This window comes from Glossina fuscipes, unplaced genomic scaffold, assembly GCF_014805625.2.
Source record: "Glossina fuscipes isolate IAEA_lab_2018 unplaced genomic scaffold, Yale_Gfus_2 3, whole genome shotgun sequence".
NCBI classification, from domain to species: Eukaryota; Metazoa; Arthropoda; class Insecta; order Diptera; family Glossinidae; genus Glossina; species Glossina fuscipes.
Genome location: NW_023998417.1, coordinates 16,451,068 through 16,478,407, shown reverse-complemented (window position 1 = coordinate 16,478,407; position 27,340 = coordinate 16,451,068). Strand labels below are relative to the sequence as shown.

The 27,340-nt window shown below is 32.8% G+C and overlaps 4 protein-coding genes across 20 annotated transcripts in view; 1 reads left to right on the top strand and 3 right to left on the bottom strand.

Annotated features, from left to right (window-relative positions):
* The window catches only part of LOC119634443, a 40,865-nt gene extending 29,933 nt beyond the window's left edge, over positions 1–10,932 (bottom strand). Inside the window, exon 1 of the mRNA XM_038028633.1 lies at positions 10,763–10,932. The gene's annotated coding sequence lies outside the window, so the exon portion shown is untranslated. The remainder of the gene's footprint in view (positions 1–10,762) is intronic.
* A 2,341-nt stretch (positions 10,933–13,273) lies between these two features.
* Positions 13,274–14,980, top strand: LOC119634892 (SRR1-like protein). 2 transcript variants are annotated; one of them, XM_038029309.1, is made up of 3 exons: positions 13,274–13,496; positions 14,064–14,140; positions 14,202–14,980. In XM_038029309.1, the coding sequence occupies exons 1-3, from the start codon at positions 13,443–13,445 to the stop codon at positions 14,908–14,910; spliced, it is 840 nt and encodes a 279-aa protein (XP_037885237.1). In that variant the 5' UTR covers positions 13,274–13,442; the 3' UTR covers positions 14,911–14,980. The 2 variants fall into 2 exon arrangements, with proteins under 2 accessions (XP_037885237.1, XP_037885238.1); XM_038029310.1 differs by lacking the exon at positions 13,274–13,496 and adding an exon at positions 13,510–14,009.
* Positions 14,981–15,055: 75 nt separating this feature from the next.
* On the bottom strand, positions 15,056–18,013 carry LOC119634890 (little elongation complex subunit 2). 4 transcript variants are annotated; one of them, XM_038029305.1, is made up of 3 exons: positions 17,596–17,871; positions 17,382–17,477; positions 15,056–17,290 (listed from the first exon to the last, which is right to left on the bottom strand). In XM_038029305.1, exon 3 carries the CDS (start codon positions 17,270–17,272, stop codon positions 15,206–15,208), a length of 2,067 nt encoding a protein of 688 aa, XP_037885233.1. In that variant the 5' UTR covers positions 17,273–17,290; positions 17,382–17,477; positions 17,596–17,871; the 3' UTR covers positions 15,056–15,205. The 4 variants fall into 4 exon arrangements, with proteins under 4 accessions (XP_037885233.1, XP_037885235.1, XP_037885234.1 ...); XM_038029307.1 differs by having other exon boundaries at positions 15,056–17,320; positions 17,391–17,477; XM_038029306.1 differs by having other exon boundaries at positions 17,391–17,477.
* Positions 18,014–21,350: 3,337 nt separating this feature from the next.
* LOC119634387 (tyrosine-protein kinase Fer) overlaps positions 21,351–27,340 on the bottom strand; it is a 37,112-nt gene continuing 31,122 nt past the window's right edge. For 10 of the 13 annotated variants that reach the window (XM_038028503.1, XM_038028494.1, XM_038028502.1 and 7 more), the window contains 8 exons: positions 25,648–27,315; positions 23,230–23,604; positions 23,044–23,156; positions 22,862–22,962; positions 22,717–22,803; positions 22,072–22,200; positions 21,808–21,990; positions 21,351–21,746 (listed from right to left, as the gene is read on the bottom strand). In XM_038028503.1, coding sequence (XP_037884431.1) covers positions 21,595–21,746; positions 21,808–21,990; positions 22,072–22,200; positions 22,717–22,803; positions 22,862–22,962; positions 23,044–23,156; positions 23,230–23,604; positions 25,648–27,315 — 2,808 coding nt within the window. In that variant the 3' untranslated portion in view covers positions 21,351–21,594. The remainder of the gene's footprint in view (positions 21,747–21,807; positions 21,991–22,071; positions 22,201–22,716; positions 22,804–22,861; positions 22,963–23,043; positions 23,157–23,229; positions 23,605–25,647; positions 27,316–27,340) is intronic. The other 3 variants (XM_038028505.1, XM_038028506.1, XM_038028507.1) reach the window with 3 other exon arrangements.

Below are 27,340 nucleotides of genomic sequence, written 5' to 3'. Positions count from 1 at the left end.
TACCAAAACCTACCAGCGAATATATAAATATTAAAAAAATGAACAAATTCAAAACCTGAACTTCTCACAATCTACAGTTCAATGAATTTTTTACAAGTGTTAAGTGAATATGCATAGGCTTTTTGACTCAGTTCCAGCAAATAATACATTCTTTGCAAACACACAAGAAAACTATTGATTAATTGCAGAGTTTTGTTCGAATTTAATGTTATTAATTTTCAAACAAATGCAGGATCGGGAAATATATTTATTTTTCTATTAAAATAAATAATTTGTTCCGTTTTCTTTTAAATTAAGATTTCACCTGAAATAATTATAAGAAATATTTTGTTAATAGCATTTATGTGTTTTAGGCTTCTGACGTGCGAATGGATCGACCCTTGCTAGCATATCTCTGAGTGATAAGTTGTGCATGAAATAATGAATAGCTCAGAAAAAACTTTAATTCATTAAAACTGAATGTGTAGCACGCATGCAATACTAATACGGAAACGAAAAGCGTATATGCTGTGTGAAAAATTTGGAACGGTTTAAGCAAACAAATCTACACAACGCAGGGATTGCAAAATTTATTAATAACCATTTACAAGCAGCCAAGCCTCAAATCTGATTTGAGAGGGAGATGTAATATAAAACAAACTTGTTTGTGAAGAGCAACAAATAGCAGTCAATTTCCATAAAAGATTATCATTGTATTCCGCTTATTCTAACCGCTGTAGCTTTAAAGGACAAAAATTGCTTCCTGTTAAAGGAAGCCCGACCGAACTGTGTGATTGGAAACACGTGTATATGAATTTTTTAAGAGGTAATGTGAGAATGTAAATAAAAATTGCAAAAATAAGTAAACGAAATGAGCAGCTGAAAAAACGGTTGTTGTTATTGTATGGTGTTGTAATAATTATGTAATTTTTACTTTGCCGCTTAGAGACCTAAGGTCATTCAACCTATTTACAAATAGTAGCAAGGTTTGACTTGTTTTTATTATAGGTGTTTTCAAAATAGACATATATTCGATAATTTGATAATTAAAATAGGAACGGAATTGACATATGTAACAATGATTTGGAACGGGGATCGTATTTATCTCGAATATATATGCGTTGTAAACTCTTAGCCAGACTACAAATGATAGACAATACAAAAACATGTGATAGATATATAAATATTTAGGTAAGTTTACTCCAGAACGAGCAAGTATTTTGTTGTACTACTGACATTTACATAAATGTGTCATAAGGTTTGTTCCGTTTGTGAAAATTTACAACAATTCATTAATTTCGTAATATGTTAGGTCTGTTTCTCTTTCTTTTTATCTTTGCTTTCTAAAAATAGGAATGAATGTTTATACAATACCAGAACTCTTAGGCATCTCACCAATGTCGGCGTAAAAACAATACAAGTAACAGTTAGCAGTAATTTGTCTTGTCTCTTAGATTTTTCTTTTTATTACATGACGCAACAAATGTTGTAAAGCGGAATTCGTCAGCAACTACAGTCAGTCAGTCTCATTAATATTGCGTTTTTTCGCTCGACAAAAAGTCGCTGTAGGCAAAAAATAAGTTCATCCCACATAATAATGGTTAACATGTTGCGCTGTAAGCAAAAAGCTACAATTTCCCGTGTTGGAAATTTATATTTTGAAAGAGACAAAACTTCTATTATCCTATAGAATGCTAGAAGAATCTTCCAAAATCCCATTGCACTTAAAAATGTTTCTTTACCTTAAAAAGCAAATTAATGTTTGTCTACAGTTTTATGATAGAAACTCTGAAACCCTAAAAAAAGAAAGAAAACTTCGTTGCTTGGTCAGTTGAGATGATTGCAATTTTTCCCCTCAAGTTACTTACACCACTTTTGGTTTTTAGAATAATGGTCACGGGTATAAAACATTCGGCCGCAATCGACTATAATTTTCTTATTTGTTCATATTTTGCTTGAACCCTGTTAATTAAGAAGCCTTTCCTATTTATCTAGTAAATATTTGGCCTTTTTGGGTGGAAAACTGGATTAAGAGATTTCTATTCGCAAGTTTGCATCATTGAAAATCAATCAATCCAGTCTTCCCAAACACAAAACACGACCTTAGTTCGAGCCAATTCGGACTATGTCATCGTTTACGCAACTTTTTGTAGGGCGGCCCACGATAAAGATCGTCGCCCATTAATATCGTTGAAGACTCATTTTCACCGCTTGTTACAAATCTATCCGGAAAGAGTTCGATTGCACTTCGTTCCGAGAGTTCTTTCAAGTGGTATCCCTTTTATATCTGCCATTACGTAAATTGTTCGAAACTACATTTTGGTGAAAGTTCATCTCTGCAGCGATGTCATAAGGCGAAAAGTGCTGGTTTTCTTAATGTTTTGAAGCAGACACGCGCAAACCGTCCCCGTGTCACTGACGTTGATAAAGTATCTTCACTACAAGTCACCGTCCTATTCGAAGTCATTTTGGCATATAACTAAATTTTTTTCAAAATTTTAGCTCGCAAATAATATTCCCCTAAGTTAACAAATGCTACGTCTTTTCCACTTATTGTTATCTATTGAATGTCACCTTTTGCCGTATGCTTTATTTAGATAAGACCAGTATTGCCAAAGTTAAGCGACCTTGACCTTATTTTGTCAATGTACAAACATTTCAAAAAGGGATGCGTCTTAATTTGTCCTTTGATGTTTTCCTACCCTTTTCCTAATTCTTATACCTATTGGGAGATTCTTGGTCAGCATAACATAATGAGTTCGTTTATTGTATTTATCCTCTCTCCTCTTTGAATATCATCTATAAAACGTGAAATGTTATGATATAAAAACTGAAATATGAAGTAACATCTATTTCAAGTTGAATTCTACAGAGGACGTTTAAAAATAGGAAGGGTTCAGCAAAAAAACGTTAGTGAACAATAAATTCTGGAATAGTTTTCATGGCTTTATAAAAATCGATTAACACACTTGACGCGATTTTAACGCTTTTCAATATTTAATTAGAAATTATTCTACGAAATATAATCTGAATGACACAAACTTAATATTCTAGCGAAGAACCATGTGTATAATGGGACTACGAAATCAGATACATTTAATAAACCAAATAAGGATATGAAATGTGGCTGGCTTTGTTAGTCAACAGATAAAATATTGAATGACTATATATGATCAACATTAGTTTGATGTTGAAGTGAGATAGACACTGAAAAAATAGTTTCTTTTGCCCATCTGTCAACAAATTCAGTTTTTTGTTTACTATAAAATTTGACCGAAACTAAATTTAAAGAAATTGCTTTTGAGAATGAGAATAAAAAATATCATCAATAAGTTTTAAGCTATTCAGAAACAGTTTCAAATTGTTGGCGTTAACTGACTTTGTTTTGTACTCTCGATTAAAAAGAGTCTCGACACTTAAAGAGTAAACATGGCTGCCATAAAACGATGTCCAGATCAGATATATACCTTCAATACAAAATGTTAATCTCTCTGTGAAAATTATAATATCTCACAAGTTGTTCTGGCAGGAAAAAGTTCCTTCTAAGTTTTTCTTTCCGTCCTGTAATCTTAAGTTCAAATATCAATTAAGTTGAACCAAGAATTTATTAAGTCGCAAAAGAGCATTACATTTTTCTCGATCTTTCAACCTTAGTGAAATTTTTTCTTACTAAATTACCACTTGGTTAGAGACTATATTTACCGTTTCCCTCATTCAGTGTAAATGGGTAGTACACAGAAAAACGATATTTTCTGTAAATGTTTATGCACACTTTCCATAAGTACTATAATAACTAGTCCGTTCCAATACATAAGACTTTCTGTACTTCCTTTAAAACAATATCATTTAGCATATATCCGCATATACACGTGAAAGTCTGCAATAAAAATCTTGTAACAACAAAAATATTAATCTTGCCTTCCATTAAGCACACAATGAATTGTTCGTGATGGACACTTACCACGTGCAAACAATACCTAACTTTACATAAACGCCCTATAAGAAGTAAGAAAGAGAACCAATATATTCGGATCTTGCCGAATGAATTTATATCCATCTTTAATCTATGTACGGCACTTGATTGCCTGACGAAAAAAAGGTCTAACCATTGTACATATCCATCGTATATCACACCATATGCATTGGTTTTAGTTTAAATCCGATATTTTTGTTCAATTTGGTGACACTTTCCGTTACTAAATCGCGTCTTTCTTCCGAAATCTTTGCATGCAATTTCCCACTCGAATGACAAACGCAACTTTCTCGCATGTAATTAATTACCGAAAATATAACGTAGTAATTGAAAACTAATGTTCTGCTAAATCAATTAAAAATCAATTGAGGATGTTCCAAAATAAAGTTAACTGCATAATCAATTGAGTGCTTAAATTTGAATATACTGTTTCTGCGATCATGCTTAAATAGAACATTTTTCGATCTTGTTCTCCACCATAATCATCTTACAAAAATTTTCCTCTCTTCCAGTCCTTTAAATTACTTTCAGTCCCAGCATTTTTAAAATTTTCTATTTCTGGAAAACCAGTAAGATAGGTCTACTTTAATTATTTGTTTGAGCTAAACTATTTAAAAAGACTATTTGAAATCAGTTGCGTTTTTACATAAACCGCGAAAATAGCGCTGTTTTTATAAAAGATGTATACATCTGGTAGAATTATCATATCAGTATAAATTATCAAATCCTACCTATCTATGGAAATTTAACAAAGATTTCATCTGCGTTTTCTTCAGTTAAGCTCCTACCTAATTAAAAATTTGATTCGCGTGTCCAGTATATTCATCAGCCGGTTACGCTGTTAGATATTATTGTTCAATGTTCAGAGTTTCTTCCAATCTTTCTTTGCCGTTAATTGCCCAGCAATTATTGAATTGTCTATGAATTTTTTTTTCATTGATTTTTTATGTTGCGTGAGTGAATGAATATATTTACAAACCCAGCTCGCAGTCAACGGTTGCGATACTTGCTAACAACAACAGCAGTCTTGCAATGGCAACAATCGAAATTATACTAAAAAGAAAACTATATTGAATTTTTATAATCTATATGAGAACGAATATACACTTATTTTATAAATCGGCACAATACATGCATAACAAATGAGAACGAATATACACTTATTTTATAAATCGGCACAATACATGCAAAACAAATGAGAACGAATATATGCTTATTCTCAAAGCGGCACAATACATGCAAAACAAATGAGAACGAATATATGCTTATTCTCAAAGCGGCACAATACATGCAAAACAAATGAGAACGAATATATGCTTATTCTCAAAGCGGCTAATCTTGGAGCATTTATAAACGATGGGCAAAGATTTCCTTTTTTCCACCGCGTGTTCACATATCTTGGAAAATTTTTGTCGTGGAACTATTTGTTAGCATCTGAATCGGGATTCATGTTAATACATTTAACTGCTATGGAGTTACCCGTCTTTTTACTATGACATCTCACTGAAGTGGACCTCATGAAACGCATGATTATTGGATATGAAACTTAGATGTATGCATCCGTTTCGAACGCAAAGTACCAACTCTACACCATTGTTGGACGTGGCTAATTTTTTCTACTTTTTAGAACAAAGGTGGAAGTTTATATCGTCTGTCTGTTGCAATTTATGGGTAACGAACACAAAAAACAGAAAGCGAAGGCGTTCTCAGCCTTTGTTAACTAGTCGCACGGTCGTTATAAGTGCTTCCTTTGACATGTTCAGGTCATTTTCAAATTCTTCTTTAGATACGCAAGCGGGTTTTCAGACGATCACACATTCATTCCGAATTCGAACTGGTCACGCTTTTATATAATTTATAGGATCTTTGAAGCTTATTTCGTGCCGATATAAAGGTTTTTAGAGGAAAATGAAATTTTGACACGCTATTATATTACGTAAGCGAGGCCTTTTTTTTTCTTTCTGTATTGTATTCCGTATTTGCATTTTTGTATGGTATTGTAGCATCGCCAATAGAATGTCCTCTCCTCAAATGTTTATTGGTCCATCTGTAGTAGGTTTTAAGTGATGGGCCAAAAATTAATTTTTTTCCTTACGCAAAACAAAGAATTTCCTATATTTCTGCGAAATTTGAAACCAATTGTCTCATTTTTCAGGCTAAAAGAGTGTTGACAACAGACATTACCCAGACGAACAGATGGGCATGTTAAAATTGATTCCGAATTTGATGCTGATCAAAAATATGTATATTTTATATGGTCTCTAAAGACAAAATGAATACACCTCTCATCCTTGTGTGATGGGTATGAATAAATGCCACGTGGTTGGATACTGAACTCTCTGTTTCATAGGTAAGCATTTGATTTTTTCATTTCTTCGTTATAAAAGATAAAAGAAAACAATGGAAGAAAACGCCAAATGACTTTAAATAGCTTAAAGTGAAATTAGCTGCATGCAAAAGCCTTGTTGAACATGTAGCAATAACAACAAAAACAAGTCAGACCAACGTATTGCACAATATTCGATACAACGAACGAAAACTAGCTGAAAATACTCAAGCTTTATAACACAAGAAAAGCTGGAGTAATGTTTCGTACAAGTTTCGAAACATAGACAGCAACAATAGCAATTGCAAATTGCTTTCTATGCTTGCCGCATTCACCTTTTTTACAATTTTGCTATGTAATAAATTGTTATAATATGAACATTTCTGTCTCTTTTTTTTATATTGTTCATTAAAATTTTTGTTAAATTATTTTACTCCTAGTACATGATTTCCTCATTCGTCTCAAATGGTCCTCACTTTTTACGTACTTTTCAACATATGGACACCGATTCAGTAAAGAACAACCAAAAATCTTGTAGTGTGCTGAAATTTAAGAATTGTTTTTGTTGGAATTATTTATCCAAAAGTTTTTCTAGTATGTTGTTACGGATTATTAAGGCTACTTTGCGGGTACGCTGTCTTAATCATGCAATAAAGCGTTTTAAAGGTAATCATGCCTAAATAGTATGCAGTAAGTGGTCTTACGCGCTTTTATATACGATTTAATAATGATTTATTTTCAATGATGTTAAAGTGGTTAAACTTTTGCCATAAATATATTTGTGTATATACGAGCTTTATATAACGTAGGCGTGAACACATTATTTAGTGCTCGTTTGGCAATCTCATTTGGTACTTTTTATATAAGCTTCAAGGGCAAATACAAAGCAAGGATCGGAATATTTGTTTATTCTTCTTATTATCCAAAAACCATTTAGTTTTATGTAAACACATCAGTGAATATTACAGGTCCGCTTTGTTTTTATTTTTCTTTCAACGAAAATATTATAATGAAGCAATGTGCTAAGCATTTATTTTGAGAGCAAACATTGATTTAACAGAAATAAAAACAAAAAATCCACTCAAAGCGCAGAAAAGAACTTTTAATGTGCAAAAATGTTCCTTTATATTTCAAATTGCAATAACAAATTTGAAACAAGCACGAAAGAAAAAGCACAAACTTCTAACGGTTTATAAAATATGAAAACTCTTGACAAACAAGTACAACACGCAAGCTGAGTGATTAAATTTTAAATATTATAACAATTTTCTTTTTAATTTATTAAACTAAAGGAGCTTTACGAAAAATAAGCATTGATCTGGCTTTCTTCAAAGATAAAATATTACGCATTGGTTTTTAATGCAGGTAATATGCCCATAGCTGTTAAAAAATATGGGGAAATTGCGTTATATTTAGTGTATATTTGCACGGAAAACAATATGGACACTTGTCCCATAATTAATCAAAGAAAACAGACTCCCCTTTCAAATTTTTTTTGTGGAATTCATGAAATGGGGAAGTAGTTTCGTTGCTTTTTTTCACTCTAACGAAATTATTTGAATAAACCGTTTCGCATTTGGACTACGTACCAGACGTAACGCCATTTATCATACAATATAATTTGTTATGCAATAAATGTCGAAATTTCACTGTTGTGCCAATATACACATGTACACAAAGCCGAGTTTAATATTTGACCGGTCTTATGAGGGCATATGTGTATGTGTATATGTATGTGATCTACCCTATCTAAAGACGTAGCAACAACAGATGATATCTAAGAAACTATTCGCTCAATTCATTGATTAGCTCCACCTGTTTTAATATGTTTACGCTTTGCTATTGTTATTTTCATAATAAATGTAAGCACGCAAATGTCTGTTGATCTTAAATATTTAGTCATATTTGGCAGCGAAAGTGGTTGTTAAGTGAAACTCCTTGCTATTCGTTTGTTTATTGTTTCTCTTTTTTTTCTTTTTTTCCTACTTTTTATTGCGAAAGCACGAGGAAAATATTACTGAAATGAAACAAATTTTTCTTTGTGCGTAATATGTGTTAATACAGGTTTTTCTTTATGTTGTATATGTAACCACAGAAAACTCCGTGCTCACCGAAAATTCTTTCCTTTAAAATTTCGGCTATTTATCTAATCTGTCTTCGGCAAATTAAAATTAAAAATTAACTCTGACAGCAATGGACGGCAATTTTTAATTCGTTTTAATCTATTTAGACCTGCCATATGTTGAAAAATTTTATTGCCTAAGGAGTTTCCAATGGGCTTTCACATGCAGATGAAAGCTTAATGAACTTTGCAGAAAACTTCCGATGTTGCATCAGTTTCAGTTTTTAAAAGTATAACTTCCTGATGAGCAGATTAAACCCCTCATTCGGTAGACTTCAAAAAAGCAAATTTATTTGAAATTTAAGCTTTCTAGCAAAGGTTTTGCAAGCAACTATAACAAAAGGGAAGCTCATGCTTGAGTTATGTCAAAACTTCTTATTAAAACCGAATTTAATGCGATCGTTGATCGTTAATTCCATTTATTTAGAAAAACCGGCATTTTGCTCGCGACTTTGTCTACTGTGAAACTTAATGAAGTATAACATTTTCTCGTATATACATATAAAGCTTGATGTCTAATTATATTGTAGTTCGATTTTTTTTTTTTTTTGGATGCGGCAGAATAGTTGATAGATATCAAAGCCTTCGCGCCATTGCTAAATACGAATTAGGACGTGTATATTTTTAATGTAAAATGCCGTTCGCAGTTATTTTCTGCTCGCAGGATTGTCAAGCCTATGGATTTCTCTAAGTGCAAAATTCCGAGTATATTTTATCTCTTATTAATATATTTAGCAAAAAACATGTACTTTAGATGCTTTCCAGTTTTCTAAATCTGCAAAAGTAAGTACAAAGATAAAAAAAATTAATGAGATTCGTTTTGTAAATAGATAATACTTTGGAAAATTTCATAGCGCTTTACAGGGGGTATCGTAAGAGCGATGCATAGATTGTATTTTATACAGCAAACTTTTATCGACTGTTTTGTTATTCACATAAAAGTCGGTACTTATAATACCTTTTCATTTCTGTATGGGATCATTACCACTATATTAAAAATTTTTCTCTAATTGAAATTTTCTACACTTATGTCAAAGCCACATTTAAATGTATGCACAGACACGAAGCTTTTGCTCGTATTTCGTTGAAATACAATTTGATGCACCGCTAAAATTTGAAGCGATGTATCAGCTCATGTCTCTATAGTCGTTTGTTCAAATCTTTAATATTCACGTGCTCAACTGCTATGCACTTTAAAAAAATTCTCTGACGTTGTGTGTGTTGCATGTGCTATGCTGAGGTGGATTCGACTTTTTAGTGTTGTTTTATTTTTTTGAAAGTTTATGTCTCATGGTGATTATAAAATTAGGAAATATTTAGTATATCTTTTTTGTCATATAAAAGTTCTAATTGTCTTTCGTACTTTTGTAAAGTTGATAGAAAAATCAATCGATACTAAGGCAAGCTTACTAAAGAAGTTTCTATGAAACTTTCATATTTTGGGCAATTAGATGTTTATATCTGCAAGCGGAGAGAGCGTTATGCAAATATATTTTTAGTTAAGCATTTGGAAATTATATGTAACCAGAAAATGAAAATGTAACTTTGCAGCTTTCAAAAATAGACATATGAAACTCAATAAAGTATATCAATTGACGAAGGGCGTTTTAACCTAGTGCGTTTCTGTTCTGTTGCGCTATTAGAATACTACAGGTAGAAAAAATTGAGAGAGATCTCTGCGAATTATTTGGCCACTAGAACGCCAACCGTAGAAGTAATGTGATCGCTCTCTATTGAGTGGCATGCCCGCGTTTATGAAAATACCATGTAATTTTTGTGCGTTGATTTAATGTGATAAAAAACAATGATTCGTCGCATGGCGTGTACCTTTCAACGGATCGTTTTCGGCGAGTAGAGCAAATGATGTCGTTTGTTAAACGAATACTTAAGTAGCTACGACAAATTTTCAAGATGATAAATTTGTTGCAAAATGTTCAGTTCTTCTTTGAAGCTGATTTTTGCTCTGGTGTTATTATTTATGAGCTATGTTATGCTCTTTTTAATAAAGCAAATTAAAACATAGCTGACTGCAAACATATGTACGAAAACATACATACAATCGCAGACAAGTTTGCCCTCCCAATATTTTGTGATCTTGTCACAATTTGGCATACTATTGACGTGCGAACCCAACGAACTATTCGTTGCTTATCAAGTCACACGTTAAGGAATTTGAAGATTTGACCAGATAGCCAATTATAAAAGCATTAAGGCGCATTAGAAGGAAACGTTTGACAAGCGAATTCGTTCGAATAATATCGAGCATACAAACGGCTTCTTTTGTGTTGCAAATGGAATGACAAACTAATAAATCTACATTTTTTGTCGATGAATATCCAAATATTCACATTTTTCTGCTTACCTTTATAGTGATTTCAATAATTTGATGGAGAAATATATAAACGGAATTTCACTAACATACAGGTTGAGAAATAAAATGTTCGGTCGAATGTTACTCAAAGTTTTTCTTCAAATAAAGAAAAAAATTAATTTTGTACAAAAATCATATGTATTTCACACAAAATTTTGAAGAAAGTTATTTCGAAAATATGCAATATTTCCGTACTTCTTTTTCGTTTTGTGAATTTTTGTATGAAAATCCTGATATTTTATAATCGTTTTTTAGCACGAACAATGTATACAGCACATTTTAAGTTAAGTTAACTCGTTTAAGCTACTTTTGCATATTCATTTCTTCACAAATCAAAAAGCTTCGAAATTAAAATGGGTTAAACATTGAAACCGTATAGCAATCGACATAAGAGTTTATTTCGCTTTTGTAGCGTTATTTGTAGTAACATTTTTATTATTTCGATTACTAATTCTTCTTTTTTGGTTTTCCATAAGGAGGTCTTTCTTCGCTTCTAAAGAAAAGTGGGTTATAATTTCAATAAATTACAGCAACTGCACTTGAAAGTATATTTATATACATATAAATGCATTTATGACGTTTCAACCATAATTGTTTTATTGTGAAATATGAAACAAAAGCAAACACTAAACATTTACGAACACAGATACGCGCAATACATAAAAAGAAAAGCAGCTCTGAAATTTTGCAATTCAATTTTCTTCTGAAATTTTTGTCTGCCGCCAAACAACACTTCACAACTCGAAACTGATCTCACAAATGAAATTTTGCAACTCATTTACAATCTGCACGGAGCTTATAGAGACGACAAGAAACTGAAAGATGAACAACAAGTCGAAAAACAACAAGAAAACCAGTTTCTACGTTTCGAAAAAAACGCTCGCACTCTAATTTTTCCTTTGTCTCTCTTTTCTGCTTCTCTCGGCTTTTCTGAAGATATTTTTAACACAATCGATTCAACAAATTAGTGCTCGCAGAAAGATCTCTGACGTATAAATTCCGGTCAAGTTTTATCCGTTATTTCCTATATGGCTTCCAGCTCATTAAACATCTTCTCATAGCTCAATTAAAAAAAAACACTACTGCACATATCATACATATATCATATCTTAAAGTTGTCTTTTTTTAGTTGTTGTCATTATTATAACCTTTTTCACTAAGTTACGGTTGCTTTAACTGTAAGCTATCCACTATTCTTGACAAATGTTATGGCGATGAAATTCTTAATATAAAGTTTTGATATTAGAAATTTTTGACAATTTTTAATAATAATTTTCATAGCTCGATAACTAGGCTCTCCTATAATTATACATCCAATATGTTACAAGCGCTTCCAACACAACTTATATCTTAGCATAACTTTTAACATATCTTAATTCTTAGCACTGCTTTTAGAAAAATCTTAACTTACCACTGATTTTAACATATGTTAATATCTCCGGTTTTGCGCGTTAACATTACGGCGTTACAATTATAATGGAAGCTCTATCTACTGCTTAATAATTTCAAACACTAAGTGTATATAAAAAATTAAAAGTCTACATAAAATATTTTTTTTCAATTCCATGGTTTGCCTTTAAATAATTTAAATAGGATATCTCAAGCAATAAATGCCATGCTTACAATATGCTTTACGTGTCTGAATTAGCACTGCGTCGAGATTATGAATAATATATTTTGTAAAAATGTCATAATATTTCCAGCTTATCCTACATACGTAAATGACATCGTATTTTGTGCATAGTAGCCATTTAAACATTGTTGCAGTTAACAATCTGCCATTCAATAAAATCCTAAATGTTTTCATTAACTAATTAATTTTTCTGTAAAGCATTTTTCTTGCACACTAACGTGTCACTGATGATTAAAATGAACAACGCCTTCGAGGAAAGTGTCGATGGTCTAAGATAAATGTAGCTTCTGTAGCAAAACGTATCATGAAACTAATATGACCATACTTTGTAAGCAAAAATTTCTTACTTCTTTTAATAATAAACAAAACAAAAAACATGGACCGCCTTTGTCGCTTTTTTGCAACTTTTCTGAGACTTTGTCCCAGAGGACATTGTTCTTCTGAATCAATTCAAAAAAAAAATATTTAAATACTCTTCTAATTAAAAAGCAAATTTTCTACACTTTCTAATCAATTTTTCGGGTTTATGCAACAACAGTAAAACAAATATTATCGTTGGATCAAAGAATATTACGAAATAATTACACATAAACAGAGGCCGTCGAAGGTCGTGAATATATCGATTCTGCCACCCCTTTTCATCGGGCATAGTATTACGAGTTAATATTATGTCAAATTTGGGAATATTAGAAATAGTTTTCGGAAAAGATTTTATAATAATATAGAAGGTAATTTTAGCTTTTAGTAGGAAAAACTTTTCTTGTAATTGAAAAAATAAAACCTAAATCTGATTTATGCCTGGCAACTATACAAATTGAAACTTAACTCATGCATTGGCATCCTTGGCTTTTATCAGTGTAAATAAAAAAAAAATTTAGAATTCTTAGACTTGTGCGCAGAATATATATTCATATATAATAATTGTCCATATATCTCACTTAATCCATGTTCATTTTATATCCAAAAAAATATAGTAATTTCTAACGATACTTTATGTACAACAGAACTAAACAATTTTACTTTATTGCTTGATAAAAAATGAATGATGAATTTTGCAAAGTTACACGCAAAAAATGGATTATACGCAATAAAGTACGTGACTGTTTTGATTGTCAATTTTTGTTTACATTGCGAAGGGGATTTTTTTTGCTGGTTGAATTGTTTATAAGTCCGTGTCGCCGTTGATTTGGTTCAAAACAGACTAACCATCTTTAATGCCTACGTTTTTTATTGAAACAACCCAGTTCCATCAAATTTCCTCCAAGAAGGCAAATCTACAAAAATTTGAAAACACAATACGAAAAAGTTTGAAGAATGGGGGGAAAGGAAACGGTTCGATTTACTTGCGGGCATGCAATAAATTGTGTAAGGAAACGGCTGCATATAGCAACATATCGACCCAACACTTTGCCGAAACTTTTTAACATAAAATTTTATTAAAAAGAGCATGTTTAATAATCATATTATGATTGCATAACAACCCAAAAATAATGCAATTTTTATAGTCGTAAGGCAAGGAAAGTCAGTTTTTTAGACGCACGAAGCAGTTATTTTCTTTACAGCTCCACTCGAAAAAAAATAATTCTCGATATCCTATAATATTAAGTGAGCGTAGCCCATTTTTTCTACTATCTATATTTTATTGTTATATCATTGTAGTGTATGAGTAATGATCAAAAAAAATTACATAAGGACTTGCCCGAGTCGGCAGAAGTGGATGAGGAAACATTTTTAAGGTTGGTTATAAATATTTGAAATTAACTCTGCTAATCTAATAAGTGCTCTATGAACCTGTAGGCGGCTTACTACTCTACGTGAACGTATGACAGATAGTGAGTATTTCGCGCAAGCCTTGGTTACACTTGGGGAGGCTTTGATAAAACTAAAAACGATTTGCCAAACGAGAGATAATAATCCAAAACGTGTAGTCTGCTTTGGAATCGGTTCATTCACCCGAAGTTATCAAGCCCTCCATCAACTGGCATTCATTTTATGCATTCAAAAGCATTTTTCAATTAAAGAGGCGATCTTCTTTGATCCGGTCTTCCGGAAATGTGAAAAAAGTGTATTGCAGCGGTTAGATTGCTTGGTAATGGCCGATAATTGTGAAGCCAAATACGAAGCCGATATGCAAACATTGTTCTACTTGCCGCATTGCCCTAATTGTCTAACGAATAATCTATTATGGCGTAATTGGCGGAGAAAACATTTAAAAAATATCATTTTGATAAATAATAGTTTCGAAAGCTTGTCCTGTAGTAAACCGGAGCGTTTATTAAGACTGGATTCCAACTATATATTAGACATAATGTCGTACGCCGTCGAATTGCCATTAGAGGATGATTATGAGGTAAATAATGTGTTTAACGATTTATCGGTTCATATATTCCCGCTGGCAAATTTGCCGCAAGAGGGGTCGGAGGTTTGGCAAGAAAAGGAACCACCTGCCTACAAAGACGTCGAGATGGTTTCCGCTGAAGACTTTGCTAAACTAAGCATAAACTAGGACACAATCTGAGGAAAGAGACAAAATGCAAATATACATATGAAAAATAAAAGTCTACATAACAATCCAACATTCGTCCAACATTTTTGAAATTTTATTTTAAGGTTAGGTTGACAAGGGGCTCTTGTTAATATTCAATTTCTTCTTGGATCTCTTTCCTTTTCTCTTTTTTTTCAGATTTCTCTTAATGCAATTTTGTGTCTTCGCGTTACCTTTTTTATTGCTCCGGAGGATTTTCTGCACACTTTAGCCAACTTTGGAGGGGGTCGAGAGACACTCGATCAATATGCGCATATTAATTAACAAAAAACATTCGATCACTTTCAATTTCTTTTTGAAGGTCCATCCTTTCTTTTTCCTGATTAGCAAATTTCAGACGCCCTTCCCTTCGTCGTTTTCTCGTTTTATTTTTCTTAGTTGCACTCTCGCGTAACTTTATTGCTTTTTTCCCAGAAGCCTTTTTCAAGATTAAATCCCGATCGTTTAGTGGCTTTGCTAACCTTTTGAGAGCCTTTTGGCGACTTTTCGCAAACGTTGAAAATGGTCGAAAAGCACATGGAATTACTTTGTGTTTCAAATGCATTGAACTACATACGTCATTTGCAATAGGCAAGTAATTCTGTTGTGATATAAAGGCCAGGTCCGAGGGATTTGTTTGCAACAATTCATGTAAGTAAACAGTATTTTGGGTTTCTTGTTCAGACGATCGACACAATATTACCTTATCTTTAAATTTCGGATTGTAGCGAAGCATGTAGAAACTGTTCGGCATGGTAAGCAGCAATTTAAGAAACTCGCTTAAATTATATAATATTTGTGCCATATTTAAGTTATATCTGGTAAACAGAGATTTTTCTAAACGCTCCAAAGTGAGGGTCTCTTGGGCCACAGTTTGATAAGTGTTAACATCTAATCTGCAGCAAATTATTTGGGGGTGCTTCATCAATTTCAAGCGAAACCATTCGCGTAACATTTCATATTTTGTCAAAATTTCGCAGCCAAACCTGGTTTTATATTCCATTTTAATTGTGGTCATATGGCTCTGTTCATCTATGCCGCTCGGCACATCCATGGATGTGTATATTTCAGGGTTAGTTACACTTTCAACGGTTTTTAAGGTCCACCTTGCTAGCATTTTTGAAAATTTACACGCACTCGTTTTATTAACTTCGAACGATCTCATGTAAGTTTCAATATCTACCAATCTATATTCAAGACAATTAGCTAGAGTACCTTCTCTTTTTAAATCATCGTTTGTATTCCCTGCGATTAATTTGCGTTTCAAAGGTACATCTTGTTGTTTTTCTTCATTTGATAATAGTGCCAGAACAGCTTGCTCCACAACTTTTTTATGAGTATGCCAACCACACACTCTTGAGGGCAACGGTTCTTCCATTATTACTAATTTGGAACTATTTTCCATGTCTGGCTCTATTTTTTTTATTTCGAAAAGCACTTCTGTAGGTAAATCTACATAATCACCTGCAGTTAAAAGAAACATTATCGTTTCCAGTGGTATGTAAAACGTATGTAAAGAAGTTTCTCGTTGTTTTAAATTGCTGAGAAAGTCGTCTTGCAAGGACAGCTGCATAAGATTCTCTTCTTCCAAAGAATTGTTGTAGTCTTGGGCATATTTTACTATATTACGTGCAAGAACTTCATAGCTTAATGTTTCTTCCTTGTTAACCCTTCTTATATAACCTTTATGGCTTATTAAGTTAGGTTCTGAAATCTCGGAAATTTGGTCTGTTAAAAATGCTTTGCAAACTCTTATATGAGGCAAACCTAAATGTGCGCTGTATGCCCTAGCGGGGATACGGGCTTTCAACATTTTAATTTTTTCGTCGTACCATTGCTTATATAGTTGAGTCAATGTTTTGGTTTGTAGATATAATTGCTCTTTGTTTTTTTCTTGATAATCAAAAACAAATTTTTGAAATTGTGAATCTTCTTTTGATCTTATGGCTCTTAGAGAGTTCCACTTGTAAAAGTCTTCATCATTTAGAGATATACAATCTTGTAGGGCCTTTACAATTCTCACACCGAAAGCGTGCGTGTAGCAGTTCATAGTGGACGGCGATTTTGAATAAAAAATATAAGGTTTATGGCGTACGGTATGAGTGGTGTAATCGTAACAAACTTTAGCTACTTCTTTTTTGTTACGAGGATCTAAAGTAGTTTTACTTCCGATTCCATTCCGATCAGCTTTCTGTTTAGGTTGCAGGAAATAATCATCAATTTCGTTTAGAGTTAAGTATAAGTTGTCTTTTTCTCCAAACCTCTTACTAAAATATTTATAATTAGCTTGATTACGAAAAATGGCGGGCGGCATTAATGGATAACTTCTGTAGCAAGTGTCCATTGTAGGGCTGTGCCCAATCTATGAAAAAATAAAGAAAAGGGTTGAAAACTACAAATGAAATTGTATAGTGTTTGAAAAAAAAAAATTTCAAAAAGAAAGTTGCGCTTGCTTCTCTCACTGATGGTATTTAAATTGACAAATTGTCCTGCTGTTCCAGGCTGCCGGGAAGCATCAATGTCCTATATATTCTCTTGCGAACGCCTTACTGGAATTGAAGAAATAATAAATATGGCAGCGTCCCGTTTCAAGTGAAATTTGCAATTAAAAAGAATTTTTATCACATGAATTTTTTATTCGATTGTCAAAACCCGTCTTCTATTTACCTCGAACGTTGTTTCATCCATATTTTGAATTGCAAAATTTTTCACTAAAAAACTCAACGGACCAACAAGTTTTCAGTACTTAAAAAGAAAGTGATTACACTTTTATATTAACCACTACGCGTATCTTCGAACAAAAAAGTTTACTCTTGCGTACAAACATACACTAGACGCACACACGCTAAAAACAGAGGAAAATTCTTTGCCCCTGCACAATTTCTAACGAAATTCTTTTTTTCTATTCTTCATATAAAACAATCAAATTTCAAGATTTTAGCTTTTAACTCAATTTCTCCGCAAATCTCCCTCCTTCGAAACCATTTAAAGTATAAGTATTTAAGCAATTCAATCATTTTATTTTATTTAATAAAAAAACACATGAAACTCAGATATGGCAATTAAGCTGATTACAGAAAGAAGACGAAGGAAACATATCTGTAATTATATAACTGCAAAACCTGATTCTTAAATATAACCAAATAAAAAAATTACATTTCGTAGGTGCGTATCCGTAGTGCGTATCCAAGTGCTTAGATGCGGTCTTAACACTTTATCTAGGCACGTCTGAAAAAATGGTCCTTCAAAAAAAGACGTGAGAGAAATGGAACAAATGGATGTGGACAAAACGGATGAAATGGTGGATGAGATGGACGACGATATCACATTAACACCAAAACGATTAACGACAGGTTTAAGGTATCGCAGTCCAGATAATCAAAATGCAATTCAATTTCCGAAAAATGGAAATGTATTATCACGAAATCCCATCCAATTTCCGAAAAGTGGAAATATAATTCAAACTAATGAAATGTGATTGTAAGTAATGAAGAAGAATTTTTGCAACACGAAATTGTAAATTGAAGAAACTAAAACGAAGGATCCAATAAAGAAAATGAACCACTTAAGAAAGAAAGTGGAGTTTTAAAACAAAAATTGATTGAATATTACTTCACGTACGAAATACTTGCTCGGCCAGCAATCAAGCTAAGGTCTTCTCAGAAGCCATTAGCAAGGAGAAAACTGAAAGTAGCGAGTGCGATGTAGAGAAAGCCATTTGCATATATGCATTACATGCATATATAAGCATTTTCATAAGTTTTATGAGGATGTGTTTAAACTTCCACTTACCGAAACCATTGCTTACCGCAAAAAAGTTTGTCTGTAGAATAGCTTCAACTTATAGAAATTAACTTAAAAAAATGGAGGAAAAGAAAGTGATAACAATAAATCTCGACGATTTTTGCATTGGCTGAAAAATAAATTGTAATAAAGAGGAGGATTGCATTGAAGGCTGCGCTTACGACGCAATGCAAAACGCAATGATACCAGATGTCGAAATTCTGTGTTTTCGATGGAAGCCTGATCACCAATTTCAACATGCTTCTGTGCAATTTTCCTGTTGATGTAAAAGATAAAGATAACGTGGGTTTTCAAACATTATATAGCATAACAATTTGGATTAAAAGACTTTGTTTGCAATAAGTTTTACCTCTATGTACGGTTAAACACTCAGTATACTCAAATTATGATAACATTCCTGTCTTATGTGGCTATATACATCTATGTTTATGAAAATAATTTCTTTTAAAATATTCTAGAGAGCCCTCTGATAAATATCTAATGCATCTTTTGTTTAATGAGATTGACGAAAATAATGAATTTTCAAATATTTCGGTTGCACTGAAAAATCTACTCTTTAATGAAAACTCTTCAAGTCCGTTGGATGCATTTACTGTACTTAACGATCAGATTATAGTAAATTTAAAATCCGCGAACGGCCGCGGTCCATTCAAAAACATGCAAACATCGGATGTGGTAAAGGCATTAGAATATGTGGAAATTATAATATCCACAAAGAAAATGAATATCGGGCAGATAACAATACAAACGGTGTAGAAATCGTATCAGATTGAAATGAAAACTTGGTATATATCAGCGGCGAAAACCGAAATGCAGACATAACAAACATGTTACAAGCTGACGCAATGTTTTGACTGGCCATCCATTTCAAAATAAAGTAGCGGAATGTTGGTGCATGGTGACGTTGTCAGGCCCAATTATTCAAGAAATATGTTAAAAAGGCCTACACGTAATGGTTTTTGTGCAGACTCAATCGATACGCTAAGGAGCATTGACGGCATAAACCTTGTAGTGCGAACGAGAAACATACCGAATCCTTTGAGGGCTTTCATTATGTGTTGTAAGATTTGGAATCATCCAGATGTATTTTACGGCACCATAAAAGTAGCAGAATACGGTTTCGTCTTACATATTGAAGATGTACAGAAAATCGCTCCTAATATATCTAATATTAACAAAGATGGATGTCCAACCGGTGTCACTAACTCCTCTTCTTGCAACGCAGTTATCAATAATCGTGGCTATTGATAAATCTGCTAGATTAATACAACAAATGCTTTCTGTTTCACTATCAAATACAGTTAAATTCAGTAACTTAAGTCCACAATACCCACAGGGATGGGGAAACTTATTGCAGAACAGTAATTATAAAAACATAAATTGCGATTATATGAAAGGAGAGCCGATAGCCTGTGTTGCTAGTGCTCAATGTCTTTTTTTTAGTCTAAGAATTTAATTCATTAGTCTAAAATTAAAATAATAATAAATAATAATAATATATGAAAGGAACATAAAATCTTATCACAGCCATTAATGTAATTAAAGAGCTGTCAAAAGAAAGACTCCCTGAATCCATTTGAAACTTAGCCACAATATTAATGAATATTTTTGATTCTGATATTTTTTATGGCGAGTACGTTGACTCATCTTTTAACACCATCAATCACAACGCGCGCGATTAGCAATCATCCTATTCACCATCTTCATCGATGTTTAGCTCGATGTATGGTCCGTTGAAAATTAACTACGTAGGTTGTATGGTTATACAACCAGTTACCGATAATATGCCACCGGAGGAAAATCACAATTCTTCGGAAATTGTTGATTTAGATATAGAAGAAATAAAAAACTTCGGAACCGGTTTATAAAATCACTTTTAACCTTTTTTCTCTGTTTTGCTCAGATTGTTTCAGATACTTTCCAGTAGACAATTGCAAAATCTTCACCTAAAGCAAAGAAGGAGTTCCTCGTTCATTTTCATTAAGTTTTATTAATAATTTGAAATTTATAGATAAATTAAGAAGAAAATACAATACACTGGTAATAAGGGTAATATGAAATATGCACATACATAGATAATTGAAGCACAGTTAAAGTATAAACAATCAAAAGGTGTAACATTTACTTTAATGTAAAACAGAAAAATAAACGAGTAGAATTTTGAGCGTATGCAGAAGAATATGAACTCTTCTTTTGTTAACTCAACCACTAAACTACTTGGATTTGATCTCAATCAGAAAATAATATTGTGCACATGTTTTTTGTTCATGTATACTTATCCAAGCAGATATTAAGAGCATAACTAGGCAAATTAATTTAAATAAATTATATTTAAGTGTAGATCCACGATTGAATATGTACATATTTTAAGGAATTATTTTGTTTCATATGAATTCAAAACACAAATTGGAATAATAAATAAGGTAGTTTAAAATAAAATTGGTGTGATTTTTAACGCATTCTGCCACTTAGAAGGGGAAAGAAAGTTTATTATTACATTTTCTTTTCAACAACTTTTTCTGGACATTGTACTGTAAACAGCATTAAAAAAATAAACAGGGATTTTAATTTTTCCACATTTTTTTATTAATGGTTGGATGTTTACACACAAAAAAATTAAATATTTTACCGTTTTATATAAATAATAATATTTAGTGTATCATTATATATTAAACATGTATGTACATGTATACGTGTCAAATGGACAGCCGAGAAAATATTGTGTTCCATATTCGTTGTAATACAGTTACGTTCAGTTTGATTCAACGTTTGGTTTGACTTAAATATACACGTATATAATACATGAATCGTTAATTTAGTTAGTATATATATGATTCTGTTGTCGTCGTATTTTAAATGGATTTAATGACTATTATCTAAACGTAAAATCAGTGCATCGACTACATTGAAAATTTCATCGAAATGTGGACGAGATTCTGGTTCAGCTGACCAACATTTTAACATTAAGCGGTACATTTCGGGCGGAGTATTTTCGGGTGCCGGCATTCGATAACCTATTTATATAATTTATTTAATATTCAAATCGAAATTACTTTTAATTGTTCCTTAAGTTACCTGCGTCAATTCGTTCTCTAGCTCTTGAGTTGCTCATGCCTGAGTAGGGTGTATCACCTCGTGAAAAAATCTCCCACATTAATATCCCATAAGACCAGACATCACATAATGAAGTATATTTGCCGAAATTTAGGGCTTCCGGCGCCGTCCATTTAACTGGAATTTGTTTCATCCCGTCAGACACTATTATCATGGCCCAACACATATTCAACAATATATTCATTTAAAACGACTTTGTAATGGAGGTTGTTTTGTAACTTTTACCTATATACTCCTCTTCCTCTCTTGACATACCAAAATCCGATATTTTCACACAGTTTTCAAAATCCACTAAGCAATTGCGAGCCGCTAAGTCACGGTGTATACAGTTTCTAGATTCTAAATAACGCATGCCTGGAACGAAAGATACGCGTTACACACACACTATTAATTAGTTTTGTTTTATAAAATATTAAATTGCTTAGAAATTGTATTTATCTTTAAATTTATTTAATTGCAAATTATATGCATATAAGATATGCGAAGATAGTAGATTTAGATGAAGGCTGCACAGCTTTAGATGGTGAGAGAGACTTTATGAAAATTGGTATTATGGAACTCTTTTCTCTAGAGAGAAGTATTTCTCTGTTCAATGACGAAAACGAATAAAGCCTGGGTTCATTTAAATAACTATATTAGAATACTTCAGGAACGGCTGAGTTATGCAAGATGCACCCGATACAAACCCTGTGGTGTATTTGTACATATTGCTATGCAATGACGCAAAATGATATTGTATTTTAGTCAAAGTTGGGTTGGACTAAGAAATAGAACATACCGTTCTATGTATATTCATTCAGATTCCCGCTGGTATCCAGTTAATATCGGTTTTAAACGCTATACAATAAGTAAAAGACTGTTTTCACATACCCGCAGCCGCATCACGACACATACCCATCTGCTGTCGTATTGTTAAATGATTCGAATTTTTCCTTAAATTATTTAATAGAGAGCCACCTGCAAGGAAAAGAATATGTAGTGAAAAATATGGATTTGAAATAAAATTTATACTTACCCGGTACCAATTCCATGACAATCATAATAGGTTGTTTTTGCACACATATGCCGATTAATTTAACAATATTAGGATGATCGTATTGCTTAAGAATGCGACCTCTAGGACATAAGTATATTATTATATTATAATATTATTATATCATATTTGATTAGTTGAAGTTTGTACAGGAATTTACTTACTCTTGCAGGAATTTCCGTTTTTGTTCATCGGGTAGAGTCATGCGACATGTTTTAACGGCTACATCTAAACTGGACGATTTTAGTTTAGCTTTATAAACATCACCGAAATTACCCTACATTTAAATAGAATTCAAAATAAGCCATTTATGATTTCAGCTCTTAAGAGCTGTGCTAACTAATACGAACCCGGCCAATTTTCTCTAAGAGAACCACGTCATCGTTGCTTAGCTCCCAACGTTCACGACAAATCGGTCTTCGCAATATGGCCCCGGATTTTACGGTAACAGGCAATTCTGATTGATACTGATGCATGATAAGTTCTTGAATACTGGGGAATGGTGGACCCTCAAAACGAAAATGACCATCTGCAGTGGTCTGAACAATAAAATGCTTATGGCCGTTCCAACATACACTTAAAACGATTTGGCTTTCTTCGTTTCTGATAGTTTCGCGAACCAAAAAATCACCTTCATTGTTAAGAAGCCGCACAACTTCTTCACGCGGTAAAACACCATGAAACCATTCTTCCTCATAAAGAGGACGATTTGTGGTTAAAGACATCTGTGTTAAAAAACGATAGAAGTAATAATAATTTGAAAATAACTTTGGTAAGTTTTATAACTATTTTGCCTAATCATTAAGCGAAGGTTTATTCAGAACATGCTGGAAGCGTTATACAATCAACTTAAAAGGGGAGAATATTCCAAATATCTAAAACAATTGGATTTAAATGCGCATAAATTTTTAAGATAGTTTTCTTGCATCTAAGGTTAAACTACAATAACAGGTTATTTAGTGCGTACATTGACGCCTGCGATCAGGGTTTGACAATTTCCCCCCTTTTTTCTTGCAGAGACTTTCGGTAGAACATTTAGCTTTTCTGTGCTTCGATTCACTAAGTGAAATTTGCGAACAACTGTAACCACACCGCTGACTAGAAGTATTCATATTTTTTATACTTGCCATCGGAGGTCAATAATGCTATAATTGTCCTGCTAATATACATCAGACACTACGAAAGTTTATTGTCTAAGAGTCAACTGGTGAAAGACCGCTCAAAGATTAAGATAAGCTCTGCATATACATTTTTAATCAATGATCAGAGAAGATATTTGAATTTGCCTATAGAATAAATAAGGTTAAAAATTGATATAAATAGCGGAATGAACTGAAATTAGAAAAGCTTCCGATTAACCAACCGACACGCAAATAATCGTTTAAAACCTTGTTTAAGATTCTTACGTATAAGTTTGATGGGGTGGATTTCAAAAATCTACAAACTTACTTCCCGTTTGTTATACCCAAATCTTTTATTTATCGATTTTTGATCGATATGCAGCAGTACCAGACACCGCTAATTAATTGTTCTTTAGAAAAACTATTGAACATAAATTTTCACTTCGGAAGAAGAAGAATGAAACCAATTGATTGTATACATTTGAGAGGCAGATGCCTGTACACGGCTTATTTAATAAATTGCTTATCTAAAGCAAACCAAACTTGATTGATTCAGATGTACCTTCGCGCTCATTGGATAGCTCAGTCGTTCAGCTTTATCCAAATGTGCCATTTTTAATTCTCATTTAATAGCGTTATGTACACGATGTTCGAAGTTCGTCCTGGTCTTGCTTCTATATATCAATTTTTTTTTTTTTTTATTATTTTTCTCACGTTTCATTTCGTATTTGTCATTGTTAGTTTAAGAAAATTGAAGAGCAATAACATTGCATAAAGAAGAGTTCTCTTTATTTTCGGAATGACTTCGAACTTGTAACATTTCAACAAAGAAGTATCCATGTTTAGGTTAATTCGATTCGTTTAATATTAGACAGCGTTGCTCGAACATATTGACTAAATCGTTAATAGTTCATATTCAGTGGGAATATTTGTCAGCAAAATACTTCGCAAAATATTTACAAGCGAATATCTTCACTGCTTGTGTATCTAATAACAACAACAACAGAACAATTTTGCGTTTCTTAAATTTATTTAAAGTATTACTTTACTACTGCTCCGTAAGGCAAATATTGTTCACTATGAAATCTAACTTACAAACGTCAATTTGCTTCATAGTAAATTGGGGAAGAGATGATTATAGTTTCAGAATCTCACATACCAACGTGAAACATATCATTAAAAGTCATATTTTCAAAGAGCTAACATTTGAACACACACGCTTAGTGAAAAATTCATACAATTATACGTTTACATTATAATAATATTAAGCAGTTAAATGAAGTCATGCAAATAATCTGAACGGCGCTTAAATTAGATAAGTGACAAAAAAAAACAATAATTAGAATTAGGCATGCTACGGAAATATAAAAGAATTATTTCAACACATATATATTTTCTTTTCCTTAAATGTCGTAACGATATTTTTCCAACCACTTCACATCTGAAGTAATTTCGTAAGGAATTTGCAATTTAGAACAATAAATAAAAAATGTTGTTTTATTAATGACTGTTTGAGTAATGACGACGGTTTACAACTAAAGTGCACATGAAACTATTAGATGAGGAAGTAAATAGCAGATTCAACTGAGGTGCGTTGCATGTAAGTTTATAGTGAGATGCAGAATTTTTCAAACAACCATTACTCACACTCGTCGATAAACTTGGCACACAATAGCAATGATCTTTAATGCTTAAAACGTCATCACTACTATTGTCATCGTCAACGGTATCATCACCAACGCCCGTTTTGTTTTGCATAATTTTTGGAACACTGTGATAAGATCGAGGACATGTACAAAATTCTTCATTATCTTCACTTTTCCCGTCTAAGTTGAATTCTTTAGCGAAATCAAAAACACTCTTACTGGGATATATGCGTCGTTTTTTTGTGCATGTCCGACATAGATTATCACGTTTTAATTGGAAATGCAAGAATTTACTGCGGAATGTTTGCCTTAGAGCTTTAGATTTTTTTTGTATTTTCGGCACTTTAAATTTCAGTTTTGAGGTAATTAAATTTGTGTCAATTTTGGACGGATTAGACATTACTATGCAGGTGTGTTCCAAATGTTTGTGAAGTGGTTCTATGGCATTGTTTAAAAAAACCGAGTGATTTTCCGGCGGAGGTAAAGTAGTCGAAAGTTTTTGTGGGTTAACTTCTCCCACTTCTGTATTTGATTTAATCTCGTTATGAGACTTTTGTAAATTCGCGAAAGACGTTTCAGGACTTCCGGGAAAACTATCTTTGCTATCGTGCGATCTGTGTATTTTAGTTAAAGGACTTTTAGAGAATTCTTTAATGTTACATAATAATGCATTTATGGACTTTTGCGAAAATGACAGTGATCGTTTTTTAGTTTTATTATCAATTACATTATAAGAGACGGCATCGCTAATGCGAATTTCTTTATCCGAATTCGAGGTGGAAACGCGTTTATTGCTTGTTTGATTAGTGTCATTTGACGAACGGGCGACCACATCTTGCAATTCTGCAAATTCTATGGCGTCCAAGTCAGTTTCTTGCTGAGGTGAGGCAGCGCATTTTAAACGATTGTCCAAAGCCCGATTGAGCGCATCGATTTTATCCAAATGAGCATCTATGGAGTTTTGCATAACTTCTGAAACTATAGCTGATGTTTTCGACTTTTCTTCAAAGCTTTTCTGTTTAATTTGCTCGTTAATTTTCTTTTGGTTCGGCATATTTTCTTTTATTTTTTTTATTTGTTCTTTTTCTTTTTTTTTGGCAGTAGAAGTCCTCTCTAAGGTTGGATTGATATGTTGTTTCATTTCATTTAATTTTTCTTGATTTACCTCCCTTTCTTCTTTTAAATCTAATTCAGCATAAATGTGATTGTTATTCATAGCCATTGAATGCGAGTTAGTATTATTATCGTCGCGCATTTCAGCGACAACACGAACAACGTCAACTTGAACACAAACTGAGCCATGACTTAAACTGCGTCTTAGCTTAGAAGGCACAAATTTCAAAGAATACATATCCTCTTTGAGTTCACTTAGGTCATGCAGAAAATCTTGATTGTTATTCGCTTCATCACTGGCAGCCATGCGCAGGGGTACGTTAGTAAAAATGGGCTCATATCTATAGGGAGTATTAGGACATATTACCGACAATGATCCCAGACTTTGTGAGCGTGGTTTCATCTTTGTGTTGAAACGTTTTGTTCGGCACGCCGTCATTGGTGTGGTGGGTTGGGGTGTAGATTTACGTTTAAAATGTCGACCTCTAAGTAATGTTAAAACACCGCCACGTCGTTTTAGTTCATTCATTATACTTACGCTTGTTGAATTAGAATTCTGCCGATGAGTTTTGCAAATTTTA